The following is a 23,912-nucleotide window of genomic DNA, read 5'->3' on the forward strand; positions in this document are numbered from 1 at the left end:
TAACAACTATCAAATGTTTGAATAGGTATAATTAATACGCTAAATTTCGGTTTTCATAATAATTATTGTCCAATATTACTTTACATAGTAAGCGCTGTTTTCTTCTTTTCAGTAAAGTACGGCAAATCAGACTTCACAACGAACAATGGTCTTGGCAGTTGTCAATTCAGTTTGACATTTTATTTATTTCTATTTGCGTAACTTTGTCACTTTTCAATCGAAAATTGCTAATACAATTGTTTTCATAAATTTTCTTAAAACATCCTTTATATTCTGCAGTTCCTCTTTAATAAACGTATTTTAGGCAAGTGGGTTTTTGTAATTTGTGTTCAATTCATACGCCATTCTCACATGATGGACAATAACACAGATCATTCCGAAAACAATTTTAGCCCTCTATCAGTTCAAGATGTAGACGTAGATTTTTTGCCGATTGTGTACGAAATAATCCGAAGGTATTTCGTGGTATTTATTTTTGTCAGTGTCATGCTTATCTATTGTCAGTTATGTAAATATCTTTATTCAATTTTATTGTTTAGTGTTGAGAGGGATTTCCACGACAACTCCGCCAAAGCCAGGGAGTCTCAGGAATGCAGTCAGAGGGTCCTGGAGTTGCAGAAAAAGCTTGAGATCGCAAGGGCACAGGTAAACAAACAATGACTCAGAAACTGCATTATAGTGTATAATGAATTTGAATGAGTGCCAAAAATAAACAGTTGTGATAAACTTTATCTATTCGTACTAATTTATATGTTAATGAATTAGTTCTGTGTTTGTGTCATAATTACTTGTGTTACCATTATCTTCTTTGTACTTTAGGTTAAATATATATTCCAAATCATATGTGCCACCTAATAAAAAAAACTGACACCAAAAGTTAAAAGGTGCTAAAGCCAACTAAAATATAACATAATAACAAATTTGGCTAAAATAGAACTCAGTTGTTTATAAAAGTCAGTTAATTTGGAGCTATAATGAGAAGAAGAGGAGCAAAGCAATCAAACCTATACCATTATTAGCTTTTGCTCAAAGGTTTACTTGTATGAGAGTTTTTCCAAGATAAAAGTACACTATGTCCTTCCGAAGATCTCAAACTATTTTCATATCAAAATCTGTTTGTTAGTTTTTGTATGTATTGCATTCAGACTGATCTTGGGGGACTTTGTTTTATAACATGTAAGGATGTTAAGCTCAACTATATTATCTTATATTAATATTTCCAGATCAAGAGACTTCCAGGTGTGGATTACAACAAACAAGACCAGCTGAAACAGTTTGAGATACTGCGGACCCAATTGCGACTCAAGCGTGAACTCTTGCAGAAGTACCGGAACATGTGCTCATTTGAAACGTCATTCAAGTGATAACAATGCCTCTACGTGCTCTGTTCAAATACTTAGCTAATAACGAACGTCTCGTGCAAAGGATTGCAGAGTCATATCCTGTGAGGCGGGCGGCACAACTTGCTGTAGCGGTATTTTATAGAGGAAAGGAGAAACTATCAGAAGTTGATCCACAAAAAATGAATAGATTCTTGTCATTTCTAAGGAAATTTAGCGAAAACATGAAAGAGGGTATACAGGATGCAAAGAAACAGATAAAAAAGTAAATACCGTAAACTTATTTGATTGTGTACTATAAGGTCTAGAGTTTCGTTATAGTAATTTAGTTTAATGTTCTTATTGAATGAGACTTTGCTCATGAATGTTACAACTGGTCAGTCAAATCCCCAACACCAGTGTTGTGTGCAAGCTCTGAAGTATTACCACACCTTCTGAGCTTATCTGTAGTCTTCAAACAAATTATGACGTAATTTACACATTAGTAGATTTTTTATACAATGAAATATTTTGGCTTTGTTTACTACCACACATGTCGTGACATTGAGTATCCACAATGTTCTGATAGATAAATATGTAAATAAAACAATAAATATTTGAGCTAGTTTAATTTCACTCGGAATTAATCATTAAAAATATACCTTTTGCTTATTTTCTATTAAAAAAATCACATTGTAATGGTATAGAAAATATTGAAATACTGAAATCTGATATGGAGCAAGCGGCTAGCCTCACTAACACTATTATTATTATTGCTTTTAATTATTTAAAAAAGTCTGTGCTGGAATAAAAAATATGCATCAATAAGAGATATTTCCAAAACTGATAATTCTGTTCCTTTTGTATTCCACGTATGATTCACAAATAAAATAATTGAAAAATAAAATTTGAATGTACCACTTGTTAGTGGTTCAACCAACAGAGGCCAAAAACACAAATCAATATAAATTTGAATACCAAAAACAATCAATATAACCACAAACAAATTTTCAACTTCTGCATTATGAGCAAAATTTTCTAATTATAATTACTGTCTAGACAAAAATCTACAATTTTACTCTATGAAAATATCTTTGTGTCTGCTCATGTTTATTAATCAAAAATATTTCTACAATATTGTATTGAATGCAAATAACTTACAGTTATATGGCAACTGACCAAAATAGAAGTCTCTTGAAAACAGCAACAGGAATGAATGCCCCATTTTATTGTGACTTGTATATGCTTTATATGAATTTAAAACTTGACAAAACAAGTATGTTTGTGGACTTTTCAACTCTGCCTAAACTATGATTAAAGCAACCACAGATGTTGGTCTCTAATGACACAAATATTAGTGACCCAACCAACTGCGCTACCTTACTTATAAATACTGTCAGTTATTGCATCCAACATAAGATTCGGGTATAATGTAAACATGGAAAAGTTCTATGTAAATACCAAGTAAACACAAGGCATTAAGTTGTCACACAATCAACTATTTTTCCATACCTTAAATATCTCAATGACTTATTATTTTCACAATGAAGCAAGTATCGAAGTATCCAGGCATTTCCCAAATAGATGATTCCACACAACCAACTATACCTAAAATATAATCGTTTTAAGAAACGTTGTACTTTCTTTTAGTGCTTGTGGGCTGAATCTAGCCGCGACAATATACTAGGGAAGCACAGTTATGAAGATCATAAAAGTCGTTGTCATACAATAAAAATGTGAAAACAAGTACGATTGTACAAATCTATTGTGTGTCGACGCGACGTGTCAATTTATGTCAAAATAAAACTTCTCTAACTGAGAATTGTCAAAAAAATGTGGGTCTTTTATGGCCTTATGAAACAGAATGCGATTTTAACGCGCGTCAAGACAAGACCGTCAAATGGAGCGCTGGTATTAAAATCAAATACATATTTGACGTTATACAGATTTAGTGTAAATAAAATTCTTTTCTGTTTCAAGGCAGAATACTTCCTAATACTTATTGACACGTCCGCGTCAATGTGTCACACGAAAAGAGTGAACGCTTCCCGTAGCAGTGAATCAATTGATTCAATAGTGAGTGCTTGTAAAGAGATGAGTAAAAATGTTTAGTTGGCAGCGACGGGCTGGTCTGGCGGCTTGTCGTGTCGCTTGCGGGGCCTTCGCCCCCCACCGCCTCCCCCTCCACCTGCTGCGGAGCTGCGCTTGTCCGCCTGCACCTCAAACGGCGAGTCCACTGCCGTCACGTCGGCCTCTTGCTGCCAATCAAATTACACTACATGAGAGAAGTTCTCTTGAAAATTCCATTCCTTCAGTATAGGAGAAAGAGGCATTAGGGACAGAAGGTGATTCAGACAGAAGCAATGAGGATTGAAGAAATGGTTTTCCATAGGGACAGAGGGAGATGCCGACAGAAGCAATCCGAGTTGAAGAAATGTTTTACCAGATGTGCAGTGCTGGCGTCGGCGGGCGCGTTGGTGCCGTGCGCCTGCGCGCGCCGCTCGTGGCGCTCGTGGCGCTCGTGGCGCGCGGCGGGCGCGGGCTTGTGCGCGATGGGCTCGGGCCGCAGCACGTTACCCACCGCCTTCGTGCGGCCTTCGCGGAACACCTGGCATCACATACTCATTACATGCCTTTGTTATGTGTGTATACTCACTAATGACAGTTAAACAGTTCACATCATTTATGTTATAGTACAAAATATATTTTTCTATACAACAAGATATTTGCCTATACTGATTTTATATATTATAATATCTACTACATTATAAAAGTGTGGCTTGAAAAATACTTTTATTTAAGCGTATTTATAAAAATATCGCGCTATCTCTCTTGCACACCCGTACCATACAAACAGTGACGTCATACCAAAAGTATAAAATGTCAATTGATCAGTACACCCTATTTCAAGACTTAAATAGTTATTTATAAAATGAGCATTCATATCCTCTAATCCTGGCCAGCAGTAAAAAAATGTATTAGGTTTTTAAAGTATGTACAACAAACGCTTTTCGTGGTAAGCTTACCATCCTCTGCCCCCGCTTGAGGTACTCCGGATGTTTGATGAAGCGGAACTTGACGAGCGCCTTGTCGCCGGTGCGGAGGCAGTCGCGCGACATCGACAGGATTGACGCCGTCTGTCTGATGCTGCCGCAGTGGACTGATACGCATAAAAAGAATATATAATATAGTATGAATTCGATATTAATAATTATATATTTAAACAACCTAATTGCAAATATATTGAGAGCGATCTAATCCCACCGAATCCAAAATACATGCAATCGGAAAAAGTTCCATCTCAAAAAATTCACCAGTTTTTACTAAATTCATAAAGGTTTAAACTTATATGTTATTTGAAAAAAAAACCTATATTACAACTTATAACACCAATTATCACTTCAATACTTTTTTACTTTTATATATAACTTCTTACCCATAGCCTGGTATCGTGATGAGATGGTGGTGGGGTGGTGCAGCACCAGGATCTCGCCCTCAAACTGCCAGCACGCCTGCGGGTTCAGCGCCGGCGACACCATCACCATGCCCTTACGAATCTGGGACCTTTTTATCTGTTGCAGATATTTGGTGGTTACATTTTTGGTACTAAGTGATGGGGTTTTTTGAACGTGGAACGGAGAAAGAATTATGTTTCCAGTTTTAGAAAATAGGAAGAGAAAAAAATTACAAATATTTTGATACAGAAAAAATACTGAAACAAAAATAAATATATAAATAGTTTTATATCATGATTTAATTCTCATCAGGTTATGCTATAAAACGCAGGAAATTATAACACTAATTATCCTTTTTTAAGGTTTAGAATTGAAAGAAACTGACTGATCATTTATTTAAGCTCCCTAAATTTCGAAAGGTAATTTTATCAATTGGACTGCCATTTAGTATTCGGTTGCATTGTTCACGTCAGTACATGACCGCAATAAAACCGCAAGCCGTTATCGGGCATTATCTAGTTTTGAAAATTTTGCACAATGTTTTATGGCTTTAAATATTTAGTTATGTTCTAGTGGTTTTTATGTCCTTGTCGATAAATTTCATAAGCACATTCATACTAAAAATGTTAATAAATAATTATAAAAGTTTACTAAGTTCTTAGACAAGTTGCGAGTGTCTATTTTATTTTCATATTTTTTTTACTTATTCCTCGACTTGATTTATGTAAGGAATATATATTTATTGTATTTCATTATGGTTAACAATTGTATGATTATATGGTGGTGGTGGTGGTGGCGGTACCTTCTTGAGCGCGAAGCTGGCGGTCTGTCCGCCGCGCACCTCGGCGACGGGCATGCGCTTGCGGTGGATGCCGCGCACCGCCACGGGCGTGAAGCGGCCCAGCGGGTCGGGCCCCAGCAGCAGCGTGTCGTTGACGCGCACCACGCCCGCCAGCGTCGTGCCCGACACCACCGTGCCCACGCCCTGCGCACGCACGCCACACGCCACACGCGACATGAATCGATGAGGGATAATTTAGGCACAATAAATAATAAGCGAAAGTAAGCAACGATAGCCTAGTTAGGCGTGGAACTGACTGCCGAGAAGAATATCCGCAGGTTCAAAACCTAAGGGCACACACCTCTGACTTTTCTATTTTTGCACAAACAAAATATAACATGTAGGAACACATAAGTAGTTAAATTATTATTAGTATGTAATGTTAGTGCTTATAACTAATTTAGAACAAAACGGTGAAGGAAACATCATAAGGAAACCTGCAATCATACCAGAGAAATTCTGTATAAGAATTTCGAAGGTATATAGTCTGTCAATCCGCACCAGGCCAAAGTGGTGGACTAATACACCAAAATCATCCAAGTCTGTTCAAAGATTTATTGGTATACTACTAACTATTTTATTAGTATTTGAATTTTTGCATTTTTTTTTTAAGGAAATGAGGCAGTTATTTATATTTCAAATATTGCTACGTGCAGGAGTGGACGCGAAGTGGGGATATCGCTCCATCTCTTTCTTTCGCACGCATCGTAGTTCCCGATGACGTCACATGCAAGTATTTCGTCCCTTTTTTGTTTTTGACACTCATCCGTACTACCTAATTTCAATGGTGTATCTTGTATATTTTTCACCAGTTTTCAATGACTTCTTCTGTTTTATAATTTATACGAGGTATATATTTTACAAAAGTTATAAATAAATATAAGCCTAGCATTATATTACCATAGGCTAATCATAAATTACTTGATTTTAATGGCTATAACATAACTTCAGACCGTGAAGTGCTATCGCTGATCACGATTGTTCTCAAGGGTACGAGACCAACTTTCAATAAACAATCGTAATAGTTTTTCTCGATATTTTCGTGAAAATGGATCAATCAGGACAAAATTTATTTCGACAAGATTGCACATAACTTATTTTAATTGGTCTATTTTCGGGATCGGATCAAAAATTAAGATTACCATTGTTTAAGTATAACAGCTATAAATATCAACTTTGCTATTTTGCATAACCTATTATTATCAGGTTTTTCCGATTACGTAAAATTCATCAGTTTTGATTACAATTTCTGTGTGGTGACGTTTTGTTAAATCTATATATAGGTATTATAATCCTCTGCAAAGCTGTATGTTAACTAAGATGTGAAAGTCAACTTATTCAAGTTTTTTCTAATCCAAACCTCATTTAGGCTTTTCTACTATAACAAAAAGACAGACCTAGATGCTGGTTGGATGGGTCCAGAAGACCTTACACTATGCAATAGTAATAGTCCTGAACTATTTTCTATATCCATAATATTATTAGACTAAATAATCTTTGAGGGCCTTAACTAATGCGAGGCCCTCGGCGGCTGATCATTGCGAGGCTTTTATAACCAATTGTCGACGGTCATTTTTTGTACCCGCAAACGCGAGGCTTTAGGTAATGTTGCCTCGTTTGCCATCCCCCAAAGCCACCACTGATCCATTTTATACCTATAGTAGTAACTAATAGTGTACTCACGGGCACTGAGTAGGTGTCGTCTATCTGGAACTCAGCAGGCTTGTCGTCGTGCGAGGGCATCCTCGTCTTCAGCAGGTTGAGGAACATCGTCAGCAGCTCCAGATTCTCGCCGCTCACGTTCGACACTTGGAATATTGGACATAGCCTGCCAACATTTCCATAACTCTAGTACTAATTCCGTACATGTTATAATCTGCTGTCCTGGCTCATTCTAGAGCAGCCGTTGTACATACATAGATAGGATCACTGCTTTTTTAGTAACCATGGGTAGGCAGAGGTCTCATTACACCCACATTTCTCTAGTTATGTTAGGTCTCATGAAACAGGGGAGCCTGTTGGCATTTACAGACGCCTCAAATACAGACTTCAGGCTGAAGCTGAGCAGTTTAACCGACTTGGGAATCAAACCGTCCCAGCTCGATAAACAAACACCAATAAAGCTACGATGGCAGCCGATTTTTTTTTTATTGTCACACATTATTTTAACAGTAATCTTTTGGCACATAAACATCAACAAACAAAACAAACCTCTGCGACACGAAGTTGGTAGCGCTGACGATGACGTCATCCTTGTTCTTCACCATGACCGGCACCTTCCTGCAGCCCGAAGACTTGAGGATCCTGATGAGCAGCTTGAGGTTGTCCTGTAGCACGTTCGGCGGACACATGTCGATCTTGGTCACCACCACGAACACGGGCACGGATAGTGCCAGCGCCAGGCCGAGGTGCTCCTTCGTCATGCCCACTATACCTGCATTGGCACCCACCTACGGCAATAACAGCAGACGTATTTAGCGACATAGTCGTAAGTATACTGCAAAATTAAATCGGAATGTAAAAAAATGTGGTGGTCAGTGGTATGCGAGGGTCTGGTTGAAAAAATTCTAGCGCACCTAAAGTTTTTTGATTGTACTTCTAGCACTAAATGACTAATGGTCTTATTCATAATAAAACCCTTATCGAAGGTATAAATCGCAAATAGTTAAAACGTCCTATAAGCTTACCAAGCCTTCGATAAAATTTCTTATTCATAATGGTTTCATAAACCTCCGATAACAAAAAGGCCTTTAAATGTGCACAATGTTGCCATTTCGTAGAAAAAATCATTTAAATAAGTTCTACCAATTACTACCAAGTTTTGTCTCTGGAAACAGACAATAAAAAAAAATTGTCTGTCATTGTCATAATGGCGTTTGTCAAAAAAGGAAATAAAATAAATACAGGAGAAAGATTTATTTGTTGTTCTCGAAATTCTTTGTAAAACTTGGAAGAACGCAGGCAGCAAATTGCGATAAAATGGTAGAGAAGTGAAAAGTAGTTGGGGGAAGACAAAGATGGTGCAGCTCTTTTCTGTATTTGAACGTTTGCGCTATGCATTCCTGCATTACTAACTATTGCTTTTTTTACAAGATTACGTTGAAGAAATTGATTAGGGAGCGGATATGAACCCGCTCCCTAACCAAAACCCTCCCTAAAAGAATATGAATTCTTGAACGTGAATGTCGACACGAACTACAATTTCATATAGGTGTCGTAGATTCATTTGGGGGAGCTGTGCTAACTGAAATGTAATATTGCTACTCTTGCATTGCGCATGTCAACGCAACTATTACGCAACAATACGCACTATGATAGCCACTCTTAAAATATTCATATAAATAAAATATTTGGATAATATACAATAGTGATTATGTACCGTGGTGGCATTCAGTACAAATAATAAAGTTAAAACAGCACAATGAAATATAAAAGGAATAAATCAATTTTATTTTTTAGATCATGCTCATTGTGCCTCCTCAGACCCCACTTCCAATAGAAAATATAAAGGAGATATCTATATATGCATTTTATGCTATAATCATGTAGGATATTATTGTTTTAGGTAGGTCATAAGTAAAACATATTTTTGAGGTCTTTATTAGTTGAAATAAGAAAGAAAATAAATAAAAACCGTTATTTATCATGTAGGCATATATATAAAAGACTCTTATGACAAGTCAACATATAATCAAATATGATTTACAATTTGTAAAGTACACAGATTATGGCATGCATATGATGCATTAGTATACTATAATCCACCTCCACCTGGAAATATAAGAGAGGTATTAACAAATCATCATTAAGTAATTTAAATTTTATACTATAATCCTGTGGGATACTACTGTTGTATATTTGAATAAACATTTTTTTTGACACCTCTTCAATATTGGACACACTTCTGTGGCATATATCTTTCTTTGAGCAATTGCAATGTTGTGCAACACTGCAAGAGCCACAATAGTAGTCTTCACATTTCCAAATTTAAGATATGCCATGAAACAGACATTGAAAATGCTGTTTCCACACACCAAAGTTCTTGTTGCAATATCCGGGAGTTATGAGTGCTGCTTTGCCATCAAATATCTCTGATCTGAAGATTAGCATCACAATTCACCTACAACAAACCTTTAAATCTTACCTGAACAACAACATTGAGGAAATAATATCCTTTTCTATATAATATTAGGCTGCATCACAACCATATTTTTTTAATGTTATATGGGTGTAATAAATACAACCAATTATAGATGGGAAGTCTTTACATGGTGAAATTCCAGCCTTAACAAGGGTTCCTCTGAAAAGAAGTGGGGCATAATTATAATCTGCAGCATGTAATACGAGCGCACGCTCCACTTTGCTACATATACCACTGGTAGTGGCTTAAGATAATCATAGAGGTCTCCAACATCTTACATCTATTAAGAAAACGAATCTAAAAGTAGCTCTTCATTAGGTATATGTATTTACCGAAGTCTGTATAATTATGGAATAGAATTAACTTACCTCATGACGATCCCAACATGTCAATGCAGTTAATTAATACTTGCAATTCTGATGATCTGCCACAACTTATACGGTGAAGCTGCAACTCTTCGCGGACTATCAGTCACTTATAAATGCAGCCGTATGTTGGGAAAAATAATACCGTTTACGGAATTCATCATTATCCAGAGAAAATGGATCTAATTTCTGACGACACATTTTTCTACCTAAAGCAGCCTAGCTTGCATTTTTAATACGTAACTAAATAAAATTATTTCTTGAAACGAAAATGATCGAAATGTTGTTTACTTCTAAGTACAAACTGACTTTGGCAACAAGCGTCAAACACGAAACAGCTGACCGACGTCAGCCATTTTTTGCTATCGAACGCTTAACATAGGTGTAAAGACGGGGTTAGGCTCGATAAATCAAAGCATCTTTATCGGAGACTTTTAGCGCAATTTAACCATTATGAATACCAATTTTTTACATGCCTCCGATAACGCCCAGATAAACTTCCGATAATTCTGATAGTTTTATTATGAATAAGACCATAAATCTCTATAGTTAGAAAAATAGCATCTTGACCTGTCTTAACAAACAAACACACACTAACGCTTTTTATTCCTGAAGGAGTAGACATAGGCGCAACTGGTGCACCTACTCTCCGCCATGTGTATTATATGTATTACGTTCCATGAAGTGACTAGGGGCGAGCCTATCGCCATATCGGGCACAAATTTCAGACTCAGGGCTGATATTGAGTAGAAAAACTCAATATCACTGCCCAACCCAGGAATTGAACCTGAGACCTCAACACTGCAATTTACCGTAAAACGACTACGACACCAAGACAGTCTTAAGCATTGAAGTATAGTCTATAGACACGAACGTCTATATAAACTATTTGTTCAAAATCTGAACTAAAATGACGACCAAAACGTCACTGTTATAACCTATTTATTCACTTGAACAACAAATTACGTTACTTATTTGACTAATATTTTTTATTCAAATTCAGGTTTACACTTAGACTCGAGTTTTTATATGATGAGCGCCACTCCGTACACAACCACAAGCTGCCAATATTGACCATACTAAAGTCAGTTTGAATGGATTGCAATGAAATTCAGTTGAACACAGTGAATGTTCAGAATGCCAAATCTAGTACCTAGTGCATACATTTATTGTATTAAGTGTAACCATATTCTCCTACCTAACTTTTTTATTTCTTTATCCACTGCTAAGCATCAGTGTGTGTGCATTATGATTATTCCGGATTTAATGATATTGGATTTGAATAGAAATCATTGGTACAATATGGCGCGTACCTATTGTTGCTCAATATTATTCTCGCATTAATTAAATGAATCATCTACAGATGCCTCGATATTATTTGTTTGTGTTTGGGTATTTCCGGTTTAAGAAATATAACATACCGGTAGTGTTGCATCATATAATCCATATCGGAATCTGTCAACGTAGTTCATAATATTGTGTAAAATATATATTTTTAAGTGTATACAGTTCAAGAGACTGAAAAATGGACCCACGTGATTTTTTTTTATACATACACAACAATGACACTGCACCTGCTGGTAAGTGGAGTAGGATCCAATATAATGTCAACTGACGAGAGATGATTACCCCTCGGCAGTCGCCACAATTATGCCGGCCTGTTGAAACATGATATACATAGGCTGATCCCGGAACGCGACTCATGTGGGCCACTATGACGGGTTTTAACACCATGTGTACGATGCTCGCTTTCCAATTTCAGAATGATCGCCTAGTAGGGACATCATCCCAACTCTTTCTCACTCTGGCATTATTACATGACGTTAATAACTGTCTATGCTCATCTTTTTCTATTATAAGGCATTTATCATTACCATTTAACTACAAACTTATTTATTTTTGCGCGGATTTTGATAATTTTTTCACATTATAATTTGACCATAGTATTTTTTAATAAAAAGAATATCACATATTATATTCATTCCAGATCACTCACCATGAGCATGCCGAAGTCCGGCGCGTGTCCCGTCATGCCGAAGACAGTGGTCTTGAGGTAGCGCTCGTGTCCGGCCAGGTCGATGAAAGTGATCACCTTCGACGACTTCTCGCAGATCTTCACCCAGTCCAGTGTGCCGTGGTCCGGCTTGTTCACCACCTTACCTGCATGGTGAAGATTTGGAGATGAGGATTTGTTAGTGTTAGTCACCTACATAAGTAGGTAAACAAATTCTAAATTTTAAATCGCCTATACACTTGTGTTTTGGCAAAATATTTTTTCTTCACAAAATTGAAATAAAAGGGGTTTACTTTATGGCATACGAAATATGAAAAAATCATCGGATTTATCTATTAATTAATTACATGTCTGATGAATGACGGAACAGTTTTTTATTAACATAATATGTAAATAAGCTGATTTGATGTTTCATAAGTCATCTTCCTTACAGTGGGTAGTGGTCAGAAACTAGCCGGAGCATACTCACCCATATTGTCGAAGCCGAGTATGTCATTGCCGACGGAGCTGGTGCGGCCGCTCTCCATCTCGTGCTTGTGTCGGAACAGCCTCTGTCGCGCGAACCCTCGCCCGTTGTCCAGCTCCCCGTGTGTCAGCACTCCCAGGAGAGTGGACTTGCCCGCGTCCACGTTACCTACCACCGCTACCCTGATAGACGAAGATGTTTTCGGACTGACTGACAACCAGCACTTTCTAATACTAGTGGAAGTTTTAGGCATTAGCTCGGTCCCTTAGGAGAGCTTCATAAGTTAGTTTGATGCACTTGCTCTGACTTGAACGTCAGTCATTCATTTTGAACTGTTTAAAGAAGTCCAAAAAGTTTTTTTCGACATTGGATTTGTAACATGTAAAAAAATAGCTCATGTTCTTCCTTCCTAATCAAGCTTCCTCTATGCCAAATATGTATTATTAAAATTTGTTCAATGGTTAGATATATTTAGAATTATATTAGCAAAAAAACTTTCACAAATGGATTTCCGCAAGCTATTTTAAACATGTAAACAATCACAGAAAATTGACTTCTGCAAATGTTGCAGCTTGCAGGACTTGTCACGAGTATTGATATATTGCCGCTAGAGTCAACACACAACATGTTCTTGTGAGAACTTACTAATCTAAACCCCGTTTTACATAGACACCTTCGCATGTGAAGTATAAGTAAGGATACCTGATCTCCATGAAGTCGTTGTTGTCGAGCTCGGTGCGCAGCAGGTACTGCCCCACGAGGCCCGTGCCGCAGTCCCAGCGCCGCAGCTCCATGCACGACACGCGCTCGCTCGCCACCAGCGACTGCAGCGTCGCCACCGACGCGGTGAACTCGTCCTCCGTGAGACCGCGACCATCTGCCACGAAATTAAATGATTTATTTGAATCCGTAAAATGTTATGCATTATTTAGATTCCGTCAATAACTCTACCACCAGTTCGGAAAGCAGTTCTCACCAGAGAAGAACGGGCAAGAAACTGTGGTGTTCCTCTTTACAAAGTACATGATAAAGAGAGGAGAAAAAAAAACTACAATTGCTTTTTTATTGTTGTTTAGAGCAGTTCATTTATATGCTCGTGAAATAAGGAATAAATTAATTTAAATTTTGATTATGCTTATAATTATTACCTCTTAGCACCCCTAGCAATTAGAAATAGTAAGCGAAATGGGCATGGACAATAGTATCACCTATGCTGGTAGGATACTTGTATCCGTTTGGATAGCGTATCCCGTATACAAGATGTAAACCCCGCCATAGTGTTCCACCTGTCTCATGTCGGGATCAGCCTGTACATATCGAAGTTCTAACAGGCCGACATATAAGTATAGAATTGCGAGGGGTAACCAATTCTCATCAGTCGACAGTAATTGGAGTCCACTTCGCTTACCATCATGCAGTAGAGTCACTTTGCCGAGTTTATTTAGAAATAAAAGCAAGAGTATCATCTTATGTGTAGTGGCCACCGAGCTTGGCAGAGAAGTCAAGAAAGCTATTAGCAAATGAACGATACAACATCATAGCCTCAAGGCAACAGGAGACTTTAGACTAATTAATAATTGTAAAAACCCTGTTGAATGTATTTTTATTTATAAGTTGTTGTAACTATAATTACGTCGGCGGAATATTGTCGTGTTCAAAATGCACTTGCACTTTCATAAAAACTGGCTATGTAAATCACTTAAGAGCGCATCAAAGAGCAGGAGAATGACCATTGGGTACACTGTCTTAGTCTGAGCTAAATTTGGTAGTCCAGTTTTTACAGACCGAAATCTGCTAGGAAGACATCATAATGTTTTTATAATATCACCAAGAGTACCGGGTTGATAGGTAACTCTAAATTTTGCTGGCATCTTCTTATGTTCCATAGTAACAACTAGAGTGGAAGATGTAAGAGATCGAATATTGTTCGGCAAATTTATGATGCGACCACTTTGGATTTAGACGAACTTCTAGAACAAATGAGAAAATGTTGATATCTACTCGGTTGTTCTAATAAGTCCTGTGTAAACTAGGATCTCGAGCTAGAATTATACAACCGAGAAGTAAATCACGATAAGTTTGCTTCTACATCAAAAGCTGTGTCACCGCCAAAAATGTATAAAATAGGATTCAAATTGGAACTATAGAATATCACCCACGTCAACCGAAAGGTAACTACGACGGGATTTTGCTGAAACAGCAACGTTCTCCATATTCGAAATACATCGTGACGTCACGACGTTCGTGTGCGCACGTTGCTCGAGATTGCACCAAGTTACAACACTGCGTTATCACTATAATTGATGCCTTATCTATTATTCAACTGTACTCTTATCAATTATTCATTCATATTATCTTTTATTTTTTAAATCAATTCCATGAAATTTACCAGATATGTATCTGTTTATTTTTCGAAACAACTTTCACTGGTGTAATTTTTTTATTGTTTTCGTGGAATTCACTGAATATATTTGTCACTCATTTATGGTGTCATAAAATGTTCAATTTTATCCAATTATTCAATGAATCGTCTCTAATGTACAATGTATAGTATCGTCTTCGTGAACAAGAAATTTTCTTCTAAGGTTAATTCGATGTTATTCATTGTGCAGTCTATTCTAATGAACATCAATTATTACATAAAGGAGTTTTAGCGTAAGGTCAAATAATGATTTTATCGATAACGAATTTATTAACATAATTAATGATGCGTGCGTATTGATTTGGATTCGATACTCAACTTGTTAAGACAATGTTTTGAGGAGATTTAAAACAACTCAATAATTAACAAAATACACAATTTATCTTCAACGTCTAACAAGGCGACATTTTTTCTTGATTCAATAAATGTAGAATTCATTTTTATTAGTATACTGAGACATTTATTTTTCCTAACCTGCATCCATTAACTCTCTGTAGTAAGTACTGTGCTATACTTAGACTTATTAACTACAAACTTACTTTTAAACTAACAAACTAGAAGCGAGTTACGTATCAAATAGTGGACCGCGCTGACCGCTCAAGAGAGATCTATCTAAGAAAGTTCTAATTGCCAGGGCTCTCCCGTGCTCGAGAGAGATCTCAAGCGGAATTCCCAGCGTCCCTCTGTGCTCGAGACAGATCTGAAGGGGAAGCCTATGTCAAAAACTATCTCGAATAGCAACGATGTTCCATAAGGCTATAGCAAATTCTTCGTAAAACCCTGAATAATGTTAATTAGATACGCTAGCTAAAATTGCCTATCTTTAATATTGTACACGGCGCGTGGTATGTCAAATTAGTTCAATAGAGCCGCCAGATGCGGACACAACACGTGTACAATTTTCTAGTTTTTTGTTGACATTAATAAATATAATAACGGTGGTATCAGTTGGATATTTCAATACTAAAATAATACTACTTGAATATTATTATAAACACACATAAGCCGGTTTTGCGTCATCAAAAATACACGTAACCTTTAACGAACAATGGTTTACTTAATTACATGGAACAATAGTCCCTATGTGATAGACGATAAGGTCACAGTGACATTAACAAAATGCCAATTGCCAACAAAAGGCCGACTTACCTTCGCCGAGTCCTATGTCGTAGATGATCTCGCCGTTGCCAGCCTCTAGCCTCTCCAGCATCTGTTTGCGCAGCAGCTCGTACTCATCAGCGTTGGGGCTGACCATCACCATCTAAAAATATATATTATGTATACACACTTTGACCACTTAGCTGATGGTAGGCAGTAAATACTACCATAAGCAATAAACACATCCGTTTCGTAGAAAGTATAGTTAAATATATTCGGAGAATTGGTCCGTGCATCCACGTCTGTTGTAGGGGGCAGGAGATAGTATTATTATGCATAATATCTTCCCACTGCTACTACAAAATTTGGAGTGTATGTGCCCTAACTTTTGTTGTAATGCTGATTCGTTTATTTTTATTACGTTAGGGGGCACTATTTAATGGGGGTATTCTATGGAAATATATCCAACCTTTCGTAATCACGGGCGTTCTAACCGAAGGATAGCTTTGATGGCCGTATGAGTAAATAGGTGATTTTTTACTCTCTTACCTATACGGTTATCGAACACCAGTAATTGCGAAAATAGGGATTCGCTCCTATAGGCGGAATAGGGCCCCCTGACCTTAATTAAGAATAGTAATATTTTTTATAGATAGTGCGATTATCGCTCTATCGTAAATATCACTAGAAATATAATAGCATTATCGTCTGTTATACCATGGCCATATCATAAGTCTCGACACACATTTACTATCCTTTTTAAATAGGGTAAATATATGAACAAAGCGTGTGCGCACGTGCGCGTCTACCTTTAGCAAAAAGGCTTAACTATATTTTTTCAAATTGGTATATGCCTTATTGATAAATTAGTACGTATTTAATACGTCATTGCAGGCATAAAGACGCAAATTACACGCCGGCACTGATTGCGTTTATATAGAACCCGTATACTAACGTAAGTGAGCGTTACGTCACCAGTTACTACTGCATAGGCTAATCGGCTGATATAACTGTTACATAAACACTCTAAGCATGATCTCAAAACGTAATTAGTTCAGAACTTACGACACTACACTTTCAAAAACTCAATCGAATAACTGTTCATTGTATAGGACGAATTAACAACGTAAAATAAATCTACTGGTGCTTCAAAATTGCTCTGAGAGATAGCATTAAATGCTCAGTTGTAGGCCTATATTGATTATTTGTATCAACTGAACATCAAACTCGCACTTTCTTGTTTCTCAGTAGAGTAATTGTTCCTTCAGACTGAAAGTCTGTTATGCAAATATATTGTTAATTTGATACATGATGTATATTGAAGCATGTATGTGATCAAAGGCTCCTTATCATCAAAGAGATATAGTATAAATGGTATATTATATTAAACCAGATAACCCGACAGACATCGTCTTGTCTTAACTATGTTAGTCCATTGAAATGTTACATTTTTTAGGCCTTACCTTGCGTTTTTTAGAGGACGCAATTTTATTTTTTTGAAGTGTAGGGGAGGTCAGTCTAAAGCTAATACCAAGTTTGTGGGGTCGCCACCCTTGTCCCACGGCCGCCATCTTGAAAATAGGGGTTGAAATGGTTTTACGATGTATCTCTTAAACTATTTATCTGACAAAAAATGTATAAACATTTTTGTTGCAAATTAAATTCTCTATAACTTTGGTCTAGTAACTTTTGTCGTAGAACTATAAATAAAAAGTTATTAGCGAAAATGTTAAGAAATTCAATGTTAAGCAATGTCCATTGCAACGTCATCAGAACGTGTGTTTATAAGGTTCATAATACTTTTTTGTACTCTCATTAATACCCAAATACCCAAGGGACCATTAGGGAACAAAAGAACATCTGCCTGCTATTATTATTATTATTTCTAACCTCTCTTATTGTAAGAATAGCTGATAATATTGTGTTGAAGTTGTCGTTCAGCTTATATCGTTTAGTTGTGCTACATATTACTGTACCTACGGATGTATTTTATTCTGTTTTTAATTGTGAAGACGATTTCGAATGATTTTAGACACGATTTTAACTTTAGTGAAAACTACTTTTATTAGCATTTTGACTGTTAAAAGACTTTTAAAAGTCAAAATGCTAATAAAAAACTTACTTACGACAACTTCAACACAATATTATCAGCTATTCTAACAATAAGAGAGGTTAGAAATAATAATAATAATAGCAGGCAGATGTTCTTTGTTCCCTAATGGTCCCTTGGGTATTTGGGTATTAATGAGAGTACAAAAAAGTATTATGAACCTTATAAACACACGTTCTGATGACGTTGCAATGGACATTGCTTCACATTGAATTTCTTAACATTTTCGCTAATAACTTTTTTATTTATAGTTCTACGACAAAAGTTACTAGACCAAAGTTGTAGAGAATTTAATTTGCAACAAAAAATGTTTATACATTTTTTGTCAGATAAATAGTTTAAGAGATACATCGTAAAACCATTTCAACCCCTATTTTCAAGATGGCGGCCGTGGGACAAGGGTGGCGACCCCACAAACTTGGTTTTAGCTTTAGACTGACCCCCCCTACACTTCAAAAAAATAAAATTGCGTCCTCTAAAAAACGCAACCCCAAATGTAACTTTTCAATGGAGTATGTATGCACGCGCGCATTCTGTCGATCGTTGACAGTTATTTCAAACCACTGACAGATATTTAAAATTAATATTTTCGTTAAGATTTCTTAAATTTTCTAAAAATCTTTTAAAAATTTTAGCAGGATCGGGTTGGGGAGTTCATCCCAAGTATCTTAGATATATATACATGGCTATGGTTCGGAGTCGATTAGATTATGCAAGCTTTTTATTCGATGATAGTGCACAGTGTCATACTAGTAAATTGGATAAAATTCAAAATGCGGCCATGAGAATCATTGGAAGCTTTTTGAAAACAACGCCAATACACGTGATGGAGAGTGAGCTATGCCTTCAACCTCTCACTATTAGGAGACGTTATCTAGGTGGAAAATATTTGTTTAAATGCAAATCTTTACATTTCAATAGTAATATTTTATCATCAGTAGAGGATGGATGTCGTGGCAGTCATACTTGGAATAGGAAAAAGGAACCGTTATTATGGAAATTACAAAAAGCTTTTTAGGAATGTTCGAGTAAATTGCAGTGCTTTATTAGATATGTTCGCGATGAAATATTGGGTTAGTTATATTGACTCATCTGACTTCATCATTTCTTATGTTAACGGAATTGAACTAGCTAAAAATCAGTACAACACAGAATATTTAAAACAAACTTGCCTTCAGTATATTGACGAGAGATATTCCAATTATTATAAGATTTTTACAGATGGATCTAAATTTCAGGCGAATATTGGTGCGTCTTTCTTTGACCCACAAACAAATTCTAGGGTACGTTTTAAAATTCATTCGGATATTTCTATTATGTCAGCCGAGCTCGTAGCTATTTTAGAAGCTTGTTCTTACGCAGAGTCAATCTGATATAATAATATTGTAATCATCACCGACTCAAAAGCGCTTTACAACATTTGGCTCGGTGTACGACTACCATTCGTGGCGCTTCTTTAGCCTATAAGATTTTAAACCAAATTATTTCGTTGAGACCTAAGACGATTAAGCTACAATGGGTTCCTGCTCATATTCGTCTTTGTGGTAATGACACAGCAGATTTATTAGCTAAAGAAGCGACGACGGAGGGTATATTTTTAAATCCTGCACCACATTACACGGAAATGTTATCACAAGTAAAGCGTCACTGTATCCAACTGTGGAATGAGTTTTTTGATAAACGCTCCCAAGAAAAAGGCATATGGTACCGCACGATTCAACCTGAGCCGTTACAATCTCCAAGGATTACTGATTGTGCTTTGAGCAGACAAGAGCTAGTGGCAGTAATGAGGCTCCGCTCTGGGCATATTCCGACAAATATGTTTAAGCATCTTATGCAGGCGTCAAACTCCCCAAACTGCTCTGACTGTGGAGTAAGAGATGACTTAATTCATGTTTTGTCGGAGTGTGTGCGGAGTGGGCCTCATACTTTGAGCTTTAATGTGGGCAGCATAAATAGCTTTTTGACCATTCCAGTATCGGAAGAGGCTAAAGGCTTATTAAAAAATATTTTGATTTTATAAAAAAAATAGTAGGCATGGATAAAAGTGGACGTACGGAGCGACATAGTCGTGAAATAACGACCAAGCTCCTTAAATAAAGATTAAAAAAAAAAAAAAAAAAAAAACCTTCTCCTGACAATAACAAACATAACAAAAAAATAGTGACATCGGTCCAGCCGTTCACGCGTGATGGCGTGACCAAGGGAAATAGGGATTCATTTTTATATATATAGATTATGTGCCTATTCATTTGTTAGCACATTACATTTTGCAGAATGACTGCTGCACCAGAAGGTATATGGAATGGTGTCCAGACAGAGGTGACTGACGAGACATAAATATCCTTCACCAGTTGACACAGTTACACTGGGCAGTTCAAAACAGGATATACAATTAGTGGCGGCCCTAAACGACGCGGCGCCCCAGGCGAAAACAAAAAGCAACAGACGCGAGGCCTCAGGCAGAGTAAAAAAACAGTCCCCTGTTTTATCAGTGTCGTCGGTAAGAACGTAAAAAAAGGTCCTGCGAGGCACCGCGCGAGGCCTCTGTAATCGCGAGTCCCCGGGCGGTTGCCCGGTTCGCCTCCCCCAAAGGCCGCCTCAGTATACAATATGAGCTCATCCTGAAAACATGCCTGACATTAGACAATGGTCTTAAACTAGAACCACACTACCATATTAGTCCAATACACTGTTACTTGGCATGAGACTTGCCTACCTATGTTGGCTCCGACACACAAGATACATAGTAAATATGTAAACAGTGACTAAAATATTCTATGAGAGGTCTTTGTTTTCTCATTTTAAAACATTACATCTATATACTATTATATAAAGCTGAAGAGTTTGTTTGTTTGTTTGTTTGTTTGTTTGTTTGTTTGTTTGTTTGTTTGTTTGTTTGTTTGAACGCGCTAATCTCAGGAACTACCGGTCCAAACTGAAAAATTCTTTTTGCGTTGGATAGCCCTTTGTTCGTGGAGTGCTATAGGCTATATATCATCACGCTATACCCAATAGGAGCGGAGCAGTAATGGCTAATCTCAGGAACTACCGGTCCAAACTGAAAAATTCTTTTTGCGTTGGATAGCCCTTTGTTCGTGGAGTGCTATAGGTTATATATCATCACGCTATACCCAAAAGGAGCGGAGCAGTAATAGCTAATCTCAGGAACTACCGGTCCAAACTGAAAAATTCTTTTTGCGTTGGATAGCCCTTTGTTCGTGGAGTGCTATAGGTTATATATCATCACGCTATACCCAATAGGAGCGGAGCAGTAATGGCTAATCTCAGGAACTACCGGTACGAACTGAAAAAATCTTTTTGTGTTGAATAGCCCTTTGTTTTTGGAGTGCTCTAAGTTATATATCATCACGCTATGACCAATAGGAGTGGAGCAGTAATGGCTAATCTCAGGAACTACCGGTACGAACTGAAAAAATCTTTTTGTGTTGAATAGCCCTTTGTTTTTGGAGTGCTCTAAGTTATATATCATCACGCTATGACCAATAGGAGCGGAGCAGTAATGAAACATGTTGCAAACACGGGGACGATTTATTAGTTTTGAGAGCTTCCGTTGCGTGCGCTGCGTAAACGGTTAAAGTTATGCAACAATGATGTATGACGGGAGTGTTCCTCTTAAAAAGTTGTAAACAATATATTATAAAACATAGTCCCCCGCTGCATCTGTCTGCCTGAACGTGTTAAACTCAAAAACTACCCAACGTATTAAGATGAAATTTGGTATGGAGTCAGTTTGAGACCCTGGGAAGAACATAGGCTCCCGGGAAACCACTACTTTTATAACGGAAAACTTAAGCCTGAAAAACTTTATAACGCGGGCGGAGCCGCGGGCAAAAGCTAGTTTAAAATATTTGGCTGCATATTATTGAAATTTTGCCAAAAATGTTGTGCTTTTCAGACAAATTCACCAAACCTGAAGCTTTATTCCATTGTATATTTTACTGAATAAATACTTTAATATAAATCAGTTTTATGTGCTTTTTGTTGTTTAAATAAAAATATCCTATAAGGCATTTAAAGTGTTTTAAATTGAGATAAAACTGACTTACCCACAAATGGGAACTGACTCTTCAAAATGACATCTTTAATATATCATGAAGTTGTAATTAAATGTAATAAATTATTAACTCATATCTGAGAAAGGCCATACTTCTACAGTTATTGATGCAAGTACAGGAATATTTCCATTTATAATTTAAACTATGTGGTATTCATATGCATAGCTGTGGATTTTCTCTAGGGATGGCAGCTGGGGTGGACCAAACAAAGGTTCCCCGACTTTAACAAATGGCCTCCACCATGCAAGGCCTCTGTAAGTGTAAGGCTTTAACAAAAAGCAAATGTTTCTCAGGTAGGTTCTTCCCACCTTAGCTCCCCCTAACTACACCCATGGGAAATGTATTAACCAGTCGCTAAAGAATAAAATGTGGCAATTTTTGATTTGCATATAATGAAAGATCATAATTGCTTAGTTTAAATAAACTTACTAATAAAACTTAGTGACTGAAATGTATTGTTCATTTAACTTAAAACCTTTAATTGATATCAAATATTTCAATATGGACAAATGAAAGTAGAACTGATGATGCAACACTAACACAATAATATTAGTTAAATAATGTGAAGCATGTTGTCATCAAACTATTTAACAAACCATAACTTATATCCATAAGACATATATCTCCAGGACATATAATATTCTAAAAGAAGATAAGCACTATATAACTATGCACATGATTATGTTTTATTTTATTAACTATAAGTGTAGTGTTAAACGTTATAATTTTTATTTATTATTTTTGAAAAAGGCATACCTCTATCTGTGGTATCTAATAATTTAATATAAATATGGAAATTTTAATAAATATTGTATGTTTATTTTTACAATTTCCTATAGATTTTGGAAGAATTCAAAAATGTTATATCAAAGCCAAGCTAGATAAATAATTTGACCTGCAGTAAATATATGAACAAAGAGATTGCACTGTAAATCTTTTTATTGCACAAGTACTTCACACTATTTCTCGCATGCGGGCGTCGCGTTTACGCGGGAACATATTGTTGGTAAACAACACCAATAAGATTCTTACCTTCCCCCTGATGCTGGAGTAGTCCGTCTCGCTCTCCGCGAAACCCTCGCCCTCTATCAGCGGGCTCATCTTTGCCGGTGACTCCGGTGTACTGTCCATCTTTCATTCAACCTTCACGTAAAAACTGAATATCAGTGCAATCACTGCACCATCCTCTCACACGATCGCGATTTCTAACGCGTTTATCTTCTCTTTATTACCAACTTATGTGAACACTATACAACAACGAAAACAAAAACAACTTTATTAATGGGCAAACGCAAAAAGCACAAATCTTGAATCAAAAAATCCTTTATATCTCAGATCAATCTAGAAATGATTTATGTGATATAACATACTCAGTGTATACCATAGTCACAGAAACACATAATGGTAGAATCCAAAGTAATTAAATACAGCGAATACTCAAGTAATCACTAATGTCTAGATGTTAAAATAGATTTTCTAAATAAAACAGATGGTAGGTATGTATGCCAACTTTTTGACAACTCACACAATCAGTATTGCAGGTTTATGACAAAATTACATCCATTTAAAATCATTATCAACGTACACTATATATTTTAGTAT

General features: G+C 36.7%; 2 protein-coding genes across 4 annotated transcripts; one reads left to right on the top strand and one right to left on the bottom strand.

Annotated features, from left to right (window-relative positions):
• Positions 1-167: 167 nt before the first annotated feature.
• LOC115442601 (mediator of RNA polymerase II transcription subunit 9) lies at positions 168-1,937 on the top strand. Its single transcript, XM_030167680.2, has 3 exons — positions 168-455; positions 540-645; positions 1,224-1,937. Exons 1-3 carry the CDS (start codon positions 352-354, stop codon positions 1,362-1,364), a joined length of 351 nt encoding a protein of 116 aa, XP_030023540.1. The 5' UTR covers positions 168-351; the 3' UTR covers positions 1,365-1,937.
• LOC115442600 (GTP-binding protein 1) lies at positions 1,934-23,846 on the bottom strand. Of its 3 annotated transcripts, none has more exons than XM_030167679.2 (13): positions 23,692-23,846; positions 23,343-23,557; positions 16,173-16,284; positions 13,304-13,478; positions 12,605-12,783; positions 12,118-12,281; positions 7,827-8,065; positions 7,299-7,443; positions 5,577-5,759; positions 4,756-4,891; positions 4,346-4,479; positions 3,763-3,927; positions 1,934-3,577 (listed from the first exon to the last, which is right to left on the bottom strand). In XM_030167679.2, exons 2-13 carry the CDS (start codon positions 23,439-23,441, stop codon positions 3,428-3,430), a joined length of 1,881 nt encoding a protein of 626 aa, XP_030023539.1. In that variant the 5' UTR covers positions 23,442-23,557; positions 23,692-23,846; the 3' UTR covers positions 1,934-3,427. The 3 variants fall into 3 exon arrangements, with proteins under 3 accessions (XP_030023539.1, XP_030023537.1, XP_037295684.1); XM_030167677.2 differs by having other exon boundaries at positions 23,681-23,846; XM_037439787.1 differs by lacking the exons at positions 16,173-16,284; positions 23,343-23,557; positions 23,692-23,846 and adding an exon at positions 14,761-14,867.
• Between the last annotated feature and the right edge of the window lie 66 nt (positions 23,847-23,912).

Source organism: Manduca sexta, chromosome 17, assembly GCF_014839805.1.
Source record: "Manduca sexta isolate Smith_Timp_Sample1 chromosome 17, JHU_Msex_v1.0, whole genome shotgun sequence".
NCBI lineage: Eukaryota > Metazoa > Arthropoda > Insecta > Lepidoptera > Sphingidae > Manduca > Manduca sexta.

Coding starts and splice junctions, on each gene's coding strand:
- LOC115442601 (XM_030167680.2), top strand. CDS start 352: ATGATGGACAATAACACAGATCATTCCGAAAACAATTTTAGCCCTCTA. Junction 456..539: donor GTGTACGAAATAATCCGAAG/GTATTTCGTGGT, acceptor TTTATTGTTTAG/TGTTGAGAGGGATTTCCACG. Junction 646..1,223: donor TTGAGATCGCAAGGGCACAG/GTAAACAAACAA, acceptor TAATATTTCCAG/ATCAAGAGACTTCCAGGTGT.
- LOC115442600 (XM_030167679.2), bottom strand. CDS start 23,441: ATGGACAGTACACCGGAGTCACCGGCAAAGATGAGCCCGCTGATAGAG. Junction 16,285..23,342: donor ACTCCAGCATCAGGGGGAAG/GTAAGAATCTTA, acceptor ATATATTTTTAG/ATGGTGATGGTCAGCCCCAA. Junction 12,282..12,604: donor ACTCGGCTTCGACAATATGG/GTGAGTATGCTC, acceptor TTCACCATGCAG/GTAAGGTGGTGAACAAGCCG.